The sequence below is a fragment of the Bos taurus genome, chromosome 5 (genome assembly GCF_002263795.3).
Source record: "Bos taurus isolate L1 Dominette 01449 registration number 42190680 breed Hereford chromosome 5, ARS-UCD2.0, whole genome shotgun sequence".
NCBI classification, from domain to species: Eukaryota; Metazoa; Chordata; class Mammalia; order Artiodactyla; family Bovidae; genus Bos; species Bos taurus.
The window spans coordinates 10,132,000-10,145,045 of record NC_037332.1 but is presented as its reverse complement, the minus strand read 5'-3'; the positions used below and the strand labels follow the sequence as shown (position 1 = coordinate 10,145,045).

Here is a 13,046-nt window from a genome sequence, read left to right as displayed (position 1 = left end):
CAGTTAGGTTAAGGCAGTGGGAGCAGTAAAGAAGGACAGGACTAACAGCAATGCAAAAGGAGGGATGTGTTTAGACAGTATGGTAAAAATAAGTCATTAGCAGAGTAGAGGGGGAAAAGAACAGTGCAAGATTCTCATTTTCTACATTTGGATGCTGAGAAGGCTTAGTGTTTAGATCACGTTAATTTTGAGAGGATATTACACACATCTGCCCAATGATGTCAGTTCATCAGGTACATATACTGATTGGGTTCTAGGGAGCAGTCAGACCTAAAAATAGATATTGGAGAATGATCACTATATAAGGAGACTTTAAAGCCATAGGACAGGATAAAGTCTCTTAAGGTAGGATCTCCTAGGTATTATGCACTGATAAAGAAAAGGGCCAAAACTATGTATCTTTGAATACTCCAACATTTAGATTAGAAAAATGAGAAAGAGAGAGAATAAGCAAAGGAAACTGAGAAAGAGCTATCAGGGAGGTAAGAGAAAAGCCAGTGGGCAGACCTTACAGAAACGGAGTCCGAGTGCCACAGAGGAGAGGGTGGACAATCGTACTGAAGGCTGAGTTGTCTGGATTCTATCACAAATGCTTAATTGCATTAACATTCATTGAATATTTACTATACAAACATTATTCTAGGTACCCTTGGGAATAGTAACAAGAGACACATTTAGTGACCACCCCCCCAAAAAAAAAAATAAAAGCTCTGGATCAAAGTTTATTTCACTATTTATAAAGATCTACAATAGCATCAATGGAACTCCATGTGCATGTGTATAAATGTGTGTGTGTGTGTGTGTGTGCATGTGTGTGCACGCATAAGCCTACAATCACTGACAAGGTGGTAAAGCCTGACTTAAGAGCAGCAGAGCTTCCAGATATGAAGGGAAAATGTAAGCCAAGCCAAAGGGTACTCAGTGGCCATCAGTACAGCCTGATGAGAGACCACAGAGAAGACCATAATGCTTTGTTGCAATTTAAGACTCTTTATGACCTTGATACAATTCTGAAGTTTGAGAAAAGCCCTAATAATGGCTGAAATTGAACTTCCCATTAGCATTCAATTCAATAAAAATTAAATGCTATGATGGTGATGATGTTATTTAAGCAAGTAGGGCAACCAGTTAATTTTAAAATATAAAACTAAAGTAACAAGAGCAATCTTTACCTATATTCTGAATGACTCCTATGGAAAAACACTTAAAGAGCTTTTTCTTGAATCCAAAATTAATATATACATACATACACAGGACAATACTTACGACCAGGCAGGGTTTGGGTAGATATCCAATTTGAAGCATTGCCATAGCCAGCATTGGTGCTGGCAGCCACTTGGAATCTATACCATCTAAATTTCTTCAATCCATATACTGTCTCTTCAGTTAGGTCAGCTTCATAGAGGTACTGAATTTTTTGATGTTCAACACAGTCTTCAGAGTCCCATTCTCTGCATTTTTTAGCCCGAAGTTGAGTGGTAATCTTGTAGTTTTGGAAGTAGCCAAAGATACTGTCAGGTCTCATCCATGTCAATGTTGCACTAGTTGACTGAACATTAGAAAAGGCAATATTCATGGGAACACTGGGAACTACAAATTAAAGGGGAAAAATGAAAACAATTAGAATTACTAAACACTGTGTAAATGGGAGGAAGAAACAGGCTTTACAATATTTTTTTACTATGCACGTAGTGGTGATCTCTTATTACAACTGCCCTTAGATTAATACGCCCACATTTAATGAGCAGAAACTTACAGTGAGGCTTCAGAGAGCAATGATTCTAAGGGTTAGGGGACAAAACAATTGTGATATTTTTATTCCTAACTTTGCTCCCAAATTTACTCACAAGTTGCTTATACAAACTTACTTTAGTTCCTTATATAAACACTGGTACAAAGGAAAATTGCATGCTTATATAATCCTTTGTATTTCCAGAGGTATGGTCTGAGTTTTGCTATTCAATTCCCAAGAAAGACATTCTTATATTTAAATGACTAGATAGAGATAAGCACATCTTACAGTAAACGCTGATGATAAAATAAAGAAACATTAGTGACTGAATTAATAATTTATACAATTGGGTAATTTTTATTTTATGTTGCACATATTTAAAATTAGTAAAACTCTTTCTAGAACACCATCAACCACACTGACATTTACACACAGAATAAGGTATCATCTACAATCATATTGTCCTACTTGGGATCATTATCAGATTTCACATTTCTATTGGTTTGCTATATGCATACTACGTGTCAGGCTCTGGGGTTGGTGTTAGGAAATCAAAATACCCAGGCTTATGTTTTGTTCTCAAGAAGTAGCCACTTATTAGACAATAAATTTAAGTGTATTATAGTGGGAAATATAAAAGAACAATGACTTCAGTGATGCGGCACTTTCTTCAGCCATGCCTGCCCTTGCATGTGTGCAAGGACCTTCGCTCAAAAGGCTGAGATAGGAATGATACCAATGATTTGTATGAAAATTACACTATTCATAAAACATTATGTTAATGTATGCATTAAAGATAAAATTAAAAAATAAATGAGTTAGAAAATTATTCATTAAAAACTCATTCATTCCTAAACATAGCATATTCTGATTTCAGTAAATACCCCCACCAAAGAAGCCCAACAAAACATACAGCATTTTGCATGATGATTGCATGAGTGTGTGCTCAGTCTCTAAGTTGTATCCAGGTCTTTGCGACCCCATGGACTGCAGCCCACCAGGCTCCTCTGCCCATGGGATTTCCCAGGGAAGAATACTAGAGTGGGTTGCCGTGTCCTTCTCCAGGAGATCTTCCTGACCCAGAGATCAAACCCATATCTCCTGCATTGGCAGGAGGATTCTTTACCACTGAGTCACCAGGGAAGCCCGCATGATGATTACTGTTATGGAAAAAAATAAGAAAGGGAAGAAGAGTTCCCAAGGATAGCGAAATTTTAAGCTGAGTAGTCAGAGAGAAAGCCTAACTGATGAGGAGACATGAAGTTCCTGATGAAGGTAGGGAAGCTAACCATGTGACTATTTTGAGGAAGAACATTCCCAGCAGAGGCAAATGCATGATGACACTCCTAGGCTGGAATCATGCCTGGTAATATTTGAAGAATAAAAAAGAGGCCAGTGGGCTAGTAGGAGGTGAGATCTGAAAAAAAAACACTGAAGACTTGACTGTATATGACCACGTGTAGAACATTGGTATGACTCACTTGAGCAGGAGTAACTATGAGTTCTAACATACATTTTCACAGAATCACTCTAGCTGTTTTGTTTAGAATGGACAAGGGAGAGAGGGTGAAAACAGAGTAATTAGTTAGCAATTGCAGTGTCAGCATAAGACATCATGATGGCCTGCAGCAGAACTGAAGCAGCAGAAATGAAGTATTCAGATTCTGAATAAATTTTGAAGGACAGCTGACGATTTGCTGACATGTGACATATGAGGTAGAAGAGAGAAAGAGGAGTAGAGGAAAGCTCTAAGGTCCTCAGGTGCAAAAAGAAAGATAAAGTCATTATTCACCAAGAAAGGGATGACTGCACAAGAAGTAGACGGTGCAGAGCAAGACTAAGGATTTCTTTTGAGCTTGTTAACTTTGAATTGCCTATCAGATACCCAGAAGAGGTCAAATAATAGATGTATGCATGAGTCTGGAGTTCTGTAGAGAGGTCTGGACTTGAGTTAAAAAATTTGAATGTTCTCTTAAATTTTTACAGCATTATCTACAGACAATTTTTTAATATGAATATTAATTGTATTACACAAGTCAATCCCACAAATAGCTATATCAACATTAAAAACTTTAATAAATGGCCAAATCAATCTGGATTGAATTGTCTCATCCAATAATAGTACATCACAACTCTATTTCCATGGCTCAAAAACAGCAAATCAATTTGGTCGAGTCAAATAAAAGTCAAAAAAGTTTGTTTTTTTTTTAAAGATACAAACTGGAATAGTTGATATTATCATCCTGTACAGGCATAGCCTAAAATTTGATATTTATTTCTATTTGTTTTACAGACCTATAGATTATATCTTAATATTGCCTAAATCTGAAAAGGGGTTTCCCAGGCGGTTCAGTAGAAAAGAATCCACCCGCCAATGCAGGAGACACAGGAGACATGAGTTTCAGCTCTGGATCAGGAAGATCTCCTGGAGAAGGAGATTCTTGCCTTGGAAATCCCATGGACAGAGGATCCTGGCAGGCTAGAGTCCATGGGATAGCAGAGTTGGACGTGACTGAGCAACTGAGTATACACACACGAAACTGGAAGAGAAGAAAAAGTCTAATGCAATAGAAAACAAATAGTAGATTAAAGCTATATGATCATATACAATTAGCCTGTTTTCAAATATTTAACATGTTTTATCATATCTTGCTGTATTTAATCAAACATTAACCTCTAAAAAAGTAGCCTTACAAACAGAACACTTACTAGACTACTTATAGCACACTCCCTCTTGTATGTTTAGTTATGTATAAAAGCAATTAGAGAAAAAGTTATTTTTAAGGAAAATGTACCTTTTCCTTAAAAATAAGGAAAAAAGAAGTTCATAATTGGCTAAAAAGTAGAATTTCCATTATTTATTGAAATCCTTCAGCCACTAAATTTTAATTCAGAGTACTTCATGATAAGATACATTTCAAACTAATCTAACACAGACCAGAGAAACCTGACTGATTTGGGGGTTCAGAAAAAATTTTAAAAGGAAAGACTGCATAAGAACAGAGAAGATTTCACTAACTATAAAGGCAGAGATTCAAGAAGAGGAGGGTAATGTGACCCAAATCAAGTTCACTATGGCTTATAATTCACATTGGCAATAACAAAGAGAGTCTGGGGACATACTACATCATGATTATAGATCGTTTGTCAAGCAATAGAAAGCTGTATCAAGCTGTCAGAATGAGACGTTCAGAAGTACATCTTTTCAAATCCAGTCATACTCGCAAATAGGTAAAGGGACAAATTCATAGACCATTTGATTTGTTCAGCAAAGAAGAAATAAGATGGTAGCAATAGGAAAGAAGTGAATTTTTAGATCTATTTTGGTGGTAGAATCCATAGAACAGGCAGATGAATCAGAAGATCACAGAATCAGAATTTGACGGCAGCTCAGAGATGATCTCTGTCAACCTGTCTCTTTACGTCTGACCTTTATGGAGGCAGATCTCCCTAAGAATTTCAGTATATATGCCTTCTTCCAGGCTTCCCTGGTAGCTCAGACAGCAAAGCATCTGCCTGCAATGCAGGAGACCCAGGTTTGATCCCTGAGTGGGGAAGATCCCCTGGAGAAGGAAATGGAAGAAGCCCACTTCAGTATTCTTGCCTGGAAAATCCCATGGATGGAGGAGCCTGGTAGGCTGCAGTCCATGGGGTGGCAAAGAGTCGGACACGACTGAGTGACTTCACTTTCTCCTTCTTCTATGCCTTCTTCCAGTTTTTCAACCAAACACTGATATAGGCGCTGATGCAAAAAAAAATTTCCAGCTACAATTAAGAATCCAAATCGGTTTACTTTAAAATAAGGAGAGGGGACTTCCCTGGTGGCCCAGTGGCTAAGACCCTGCTTTCCCAATGCAAAGGACTTGGGTTCAATCCCTGGTCGGGAAACTAGACCCCACATGTCACAACTAAGACCTGGAATAGGCAAATAAGTAAATAAATACTCTAAAAATAAAGACTAAAACAGTATGTATTAAAATAGAGATAATCCAAGGGCCCTGATTTTATAACGAATCCTTTAAAAGCAGAGAGGTGTTTTTTTTGGGGGGGTGGGGCGGGGCAGGGCTAGTTACCAAAGAGGAAGTATTTTAAGCAAGAGATTAGATTCAATGTATGAATATTTCTCAACTACTGGCTTTGAAGAAGGAAGGGACCACCTGACAAAGAATTCAGGACCTCTCTAGGAGCTAAAGACAGTCCTTGGCCAAAAGCCAGCCAGGAATTGGGGATCTTAGTTCCACAACTGTAAGAAAGTGTATTCTGCCACAACCATAGTAGCTTGGAAGAGAACCTTCACCCCACATGAGCACTTACCCCATGGAAGCTTGATTTGACCTTGTGAGACTTCGTGAGACTCTGAGAATCCAGGCATAGCACACCAGTAGGACTCTGACCTACAGAACTGTTCTCTAATAAATGGGTGGGTGTTGTTTTTTAAATCACTAAGTTTGTGATCATTCATGACCTACAATAGAAAAGTAATACAACTTTCCACTAACAAATGACCAGTCTCTACTTATCTAACCTGTTCTTAAACACACAAAGGCAAACTCAAAATCTTGAGGGGCTTTTTAAAAAATTGATTCCAGAGCACTCTATTAGTTTGTACAGCCTTCCTTATTTTAAACTGATATCTCCTATAAATCCTAGTTTGACACTGAAAATCCACCATAAGCAGGCCTAATTCTATTTTCATTTACACTTTACATCAACATTTATACCAAAGATCTATAAAGGTTTTTGTTCTGCCTTCATATCAATAAAAAAAGATTGAGCAATTACTCCAAATTTATTTATATATTATATATATATACATAAATGCCAACCTACATGTTAGATTGTGTCTCTGAAGGTCTAGACTAATTCTTGGAACAAAACAGGCATTTAAAAAATATTTCTGAAAGTATGAACAAATAAATAAGAGGGTATTACAGGAGATTTTATTTAGATAGACAACCACCAGACTGTTTCTGATGAATTATAATTTAATAGGAGATCTGACAGACAAGATGTAGCCTCCCTGGTGAAAAACATCATGTTAAGATGCTTGAATAAGAAAACATAGCACAGTGGAAACACGTGAAGGCTACTGGGTATACCAGGAGGTGAATGGGAAGACAGAAAGTTATAGGTGTAAGCCAGAATCAGATAATGTTGAGCCTTGTAGGCTAGATTCAAGATTTTTAGTTTTATCCTAAGTGCAGTGGGAATACTTGATAAGTATTATATTGCCTTTTAATTTGCATTAAAACCATTGACTGCTTTTGTCCCATAAGATCCAGTGTGTATGATCAGAAATTTCCTTTCTTTCTAGTCCATCACCAACTACTCCTTTCCTGTTTCCTTTACCGAGGGTTTACTAAGCAGCTAGAGGTGGGAGGAAAAAAGGATGCATTCTCTATTTAGGAGCTGGAGAAGGCAAAAGAGGCTACCCTTTCCTTGTATTTCAGCAGAAGGGATGATGAGATGCACATGGCTCTCTGATCAACTTTTTTATTCCCTCAGATTTCAGGAAAGAAGACTTTAATGGCAAAGTCTGTGGCACAGTAAAAAAAAAAAAAAAAAATTCAGCAGATTAATATTGGTCCACAGGCTCTACATTCTGTAATTAAGTTTTGCAGAGAAGTAAAGGTCTAGATAGGACAGTACTTTAACTTGGCAAAGAAGCAAGATCTATACAAGTTATTCTAACCTAACTAAAGGAAGAGTAACAATAAATGCAATTGCCTTCCTTATGACAGCACAGGCATGGGCCTTGCACAAGACACCCAGAGTCTGGCATGGATGGGCCACTCAGTAAGTGTTGATATTTGACTAAATTATGGTTCATAACACAGTCCTTTGGTTTTCATGTGCTACAAAAATTTGTCCACACTTTTCACTCAAATGTATTTAGAAAGATGAACCAGAAATAAATCTAATCTGAGGCCAAATATATAGTATAACTTCATAGACAGTTTTTTTTTCTTAACAAAGCTACCTGATGTGCATATAAATAACTAGCAGTAAACTTCATTTATATCCAGTATCTTCTCTTTTGATGAACTGTGTGTTGAACTAGACTATTTCAAGGCAACTGCCCTATTGAATTACAGATACAAAAAGGATTACACTCATTTTAGCATGGAGAATCAGATTTCCATTCTTTAAGAATGACTAAAAACCTCAAACTTTTTCTATTCACAGATGGTACTCATTTGAACACATCATTCCATGCTTCCTGGAATAATCACGCAGCTTGCTTAGATTTTCTGAACATGACTGAACTGTGATGAAGCGATCAACATTCTCTGCCAAGGTATTCCGTAAATTATATTTTTATTCATAAATTATTCTTATCAGAGAAATACTTTTATCACGGTTGAAATGAAGTCTACAGATCTATACAAGTAAAATTTGTTAACGGTTTAAATGCATATCAGCTTTTAGTGATTACTTAGTATATCCCACTTAGAAGGTGAAAATGTGTATAAAATATAATTACTCTCTAAATGTCTGAATATCAGTTATTAGAAGTTGCTACACTCTTAGGATGGTAGCATTAACCTGGTTAACTGTGGTAATATGGAGACCAAGTTTCCTTAATTCTTAGTCATGACTGCATACATTTATCTTCAAGCACAGATACACTCTCTTTTAAGCAAAACAAATGTCTGAAAATTTTATATTTATAAATATCTATAAAACTTACCAAAGTATCAACACAATCTTTCCTAGTTTAGGAATATTTTTGTCTGTACTTATTTTAGATAAACTACAAAACACAAGGTACAAATATATGATCTGAGCATAAACAAACAAAAATACAGTTTGCTAACACCAAAATAATATGGCTCAATATAAACATAGAAATGCCTGCAAAATTAAGTGCAAAAAAATTTCCTCATACCAGATAAATTTTGCACTAACTTGAATTTAATCAATATCATTTACTAGGCATTCAGATTGAGTGGTGTGCCAAGTCTTAGGATATAAATATATATGAAAGTAATTTAGCCAATAGAAACTATCACATACAGGTGATGCCAAAAGGAAGATTCCAAGGAAAGAGAAGGTCTGGGAGGTATAACCTGAAGGAACAATTGATGACTGGTAGAGATGAGGGAGAAATAACGTTTAAGTAGATTAATAAGGAGAGAGATACATTACGTAGCAACAAGATGTCTGTCACTGGCTGGGAAATATACCAGATTGGAGAAAAGAAATTGTAAGGAAGTTATAAGAAAAAAATGGGGGGGCGGGGGTGGGGGAGGGTGGTGGTATTAAGTGTGGTGTTATTGAAAGGCACTGCAACTTTGAGAGATGAGCTTATATGACTATTGCAGAATGCAGAGAACAAGGGACAGAGATTAACTGGTAAAGTATAAACTTAAAGACAATCCTGAGCCTCTGTATAATAAGTTATATAAGGTAAACTTAATAGAAACTGGTTAGATACCACATATATCCAAGACAATATAAGTTACAATGATAACAAAGAATAATTAAGAACAGAGCTAAAAGAAAGAGGCAAAAGAATATTGGCCCAAAATGTGATGATATAGTAGGCAGAGAAAAAACAGGGGTAAACAAGTGGAATAAACCCAAGCATTAAGTTAATAGATCAAATGTACATTGTACACTTCCTAGAAGTAGGCTATGACTTGGCTCTCATGCAACAGAAAATAATACAAAGGAAAAAATTAAGATGGTAAATCTCTGTGACCATAAATAAAGGCAAATTAAATGAACAGGAAACATGCAATAAACTCTGGTATTGAGATCAAAGGTATTGCTCTCCCACCTCTCCCTGACCCCCACCAAATCACACAAACAATACCATATAATTTAACAAACAATGTCATCAATAACGTCCTTACATAGGAAATACTTAGTATGTTTAACTTGGCTCTTTCTTTTGTCTCTCAATGTAGGTGGGTGGAATAATTATCAAACACATTTATGTAAACCTATTTCTTCAGAGATTCTAATTACTCAGTTTTAAGTACACTTCTCTCTGGCAGTCTTGCTGAAACCAGAGATAGATTCTGCAGTAGGTGAAACAAAATTTCCCAACATTTGTTATGTAAATATGTACAAAGCTGAGAATATGGAATGATGAACTCTTATTAGTATGCCAAATTAAATCATAAAACTGTCATTTTCATCAAAGAACTGAGAAACTATCCATAAACAGGACTAAGGTTTTCTAAAAAAAATTTAAGTGTCTGTCACGGTGCACCCATAGGTAGACAATTAGGGATCCAAAATTCTATGGACCACAGCTATAATAGTTTTTAAACCAAATATTATTAAAAACATAAGATTCAGAAAAATATCTCAGTAAAACTTCAGGGTGAAAATGTCACTTTCTTGGGGAGAACTCAACAAGAAAAATGATGACACATTCTATTTGGAGGCAAAGTGACTTGATTTGTTTTATAGAGTCATTAGTTTGAAAGCTCTATATAGCAGGTCATCTCACGAGAATATCTATCAAAATGACAACCTCGATTTGAAGTAGTTTATCAGAAGCAGTTCTTAGGGGAGTAATTATATAGCAGAATTAATTGTCTATTAAGACCACTCATGTTAATACCACCTGGAGACTAAGCTGAACTACTGACACTGAAGAAGAAATGAGAATGATGTACTGGTTAGTGCTGATTTGCTTGAGGATGGAATTTGAATAAATAAAATGCTAGTTTCAAATCTTGCTAGCATGAATATATAGAATTGTCTTGAGAGGAAAAGCTTAGAGTAAGAGGTGAAAGAAAGAAATTCTGAGACCACCAAAAACCAAGAGAAAAGAACGTATTTTAACAGAAAGAAGCAATTAAGGAATTCTACTCAAATCTTGAAGAGTTGTGAAATGAAATTCACTCAGTCGTGTCCAACTCTGCGACACCATAGACTATTTAGTCCATGGAATTCTCCACACCAGAATACTAGAGTGGGCAGCCTTTCCCTTTTCCAGGGGAATCTTCCCAACCCAGGGATCAAACCCAGGTCTCCCATATTGCAGGTGGAGTCTTTACCAGCTAAGCCACAAAGGAGTAAGAGGTAGGAAGAAACAATTTGGCTTTGAATCCATGAGGGTGAATAAACATTTAAGGGGGATGATATTTATAGTATCAGAATAGCAGATGACCTAAAAAAAAAAAAAATTGAGTCTCAGTCAAGTCAATATTTAATCCAGGGTAAATTAGAATAGGAAAACTAAATTACAAAAATTAAAAAAAAAACTCATGTAAGCCAATAATGTCAGGCACACATTGGTACATAAGAAATATTTAACAAATAAATGAATATGTGAACAAACTAGTGGATGGATACATGGATGCGTGGGTGAATACGTGGATTTCAAGAAGAAAATATCACCAATGCCATCACCAATATTGACTGATGAACAAGTGTCACCAATGCTGATTACAATCAGTTCAGTTCAGTTGCTCAGTCGTGTCCAGCTCTTTGCGACCCCATGAATCTCAGCACGCCAGGCCTCCCTGTCCATCACCAACTCCCGGAGTTCACTCAGACTCACGTCCATCGAGTCCGTGATGCCATCCAGCCATCTCATCCTCTGTCGTCCCCTTCTCCTCCTGCCCCCAATCCCTCCCAGCATCAGAGTCTTTTCCAATGAGTCAACTCTTTGCATGAGGTGGCCAAAGTACTGGAGTTTCAGCTTTAGCATCATTCCTTCCAAAGAACACCCAGGGCTGATCTCCTTTAGAATGGACTGGTTGGATCAAGTGCTACTTAAAACCATTCTTTTTTAAAGACTGGCTGTATGGAAAACCTTGATAGAGTAAAATATAAAAAGACTCCTGGATCAAAAGTTTGGGGAAAGTTCTATAAGTTAGACGGATTTGGGTTGTTCAAGGATTATGAGAGAGAAAGAATAAAAGGAGAGAAGTAGGGAAAAAAGTCAAGAGGAGAAAGGATCAAAGGACTGAGTGAGACTGGAGACACTGAAATAATGTTTGTGTTGTTTAGTCCCTAAGTCATGTCCAACTCTTTGGCAACCCCATGGATTGTAACCCACCAGGTTCCTCTGTCCATGGGATTACCTAGGCAAGATTACCGGAGTGAGTTGCCATTTCCTTCTCCAGGGCATCTTCCAGACCCATGGATCGAACCTGTGTTTCCTGCACTGGCAGGCAGATTCTTTACCACTTAGTCACCTGGGAAGCCCATGAAATAATGTAGCCAATAGAAAAATCGGTTACATTTTGGATTGCCAAAATATTTAAGAACAAAAATACCATTTAAAGTCATGTATATTATTGCAATGTAAACCCTTCCTTTATGTATTCACATGTTCAGTAAGGCTATTATATATAAAAGTGCATGGTGTGACTAGAATTGTCAAAACCATGCAAAAATTTCCTGAAGTAGTCAAAAAGTTATATAAGCACATTCTATTATCCCAACCTAATGAGTTTGAGAGATCTCTTCTGATCATGCCAGAATAGCTAGTGTCACACTGATCCTTCTGCAGATAACAACTATGACCTCTGTGGGCAGGGAGGGACAGCTTCTGGCTTATGGTGTCAGGGATGCAGGATTGCCAGAGTAGTTGCAAAAGGAAGAAGTCACTAAGGGGTCAGACCCAAACTCTGGGTCTGAACTCCCTAGAAATCCTCGGCCATTCTCATAATTGTGAAAGTATATAGGGCATGCCAAGAAGAAAAGTGGAAAGAAACAGATGAAAACCTTACTAGAAATTTTAGTTGCTTCCCATTGCGGATGAGATAAAATTCAGAATTTGAATCACACCAAATTAAGGAATTAAGTAGCAAGCCTCATTTCAAAATCCCAAAAGTATCATACATTTACTTTTTTGCTCTATTGTCCCAGAATTAAGGAATTCTCTCCACAGATATGGTTGAAACCATAATCACACATTCACAGAACTATAAAACAGTAATTTAATGGGTTGTTAGAATGAAAAGTCAACACTCTTCAAAAGAAGATAACAAAATCCAGAGTTTCTGCACAACATCACCAACAACATAAAATTTAGGTTTAAAAACTACTATGCAGACAGGAAAATTTCTACTGACATAAAAAAAATGTATCTCATAGTCAGGAGGAAAAAGTATTCAACAGAAAGATCATGGAATAACACAGGTGTGGGAATTAACAGAAAACTAATTTAAAGAAGCTATGATAAATATTTTATTTGACTTAATGGAAAACAAAGCAAATGAGGAATTTCAGCAGAGAAATGGAGATAAGGAAACAGAACTAAATGGAAATTATAGAGTTTATAACTATAATACCTGACATGATACTGAATTTGTTTAATACCAGATTAAAGATGGCAGAATAT

At 36.6% G+C, this 13,046-nt stretch overlaps 1 protein-coding gene across 3 annotated transcripts in view; it reads right to left on the bottom strand.

Annotated features, from left to right (window-relative positions):
- Nucleotides 1-13,046, bottom strand: part of PTPRQ (protein tyrosine phosphatase receptor type Q) — a 231,550-nt gene that overhangs the window by 105,955 nt on the left and 112,549 nt on the right. For all 3 annotated transcript variants that reach the window (XM_059886458.1, XM_059886459.1, NM_001192555.2), the window contains exon 26: nucleotides 1,267-1,590. In XM_059886458.1, coding sequence (XP_059742441.1) covers nucleotides 1,267-1,590 — 324 coding nt within the window. The remainder of the gene's footprint in view (nucleotides 1-1,266; nucleotides 1,591-13,046) is intronic.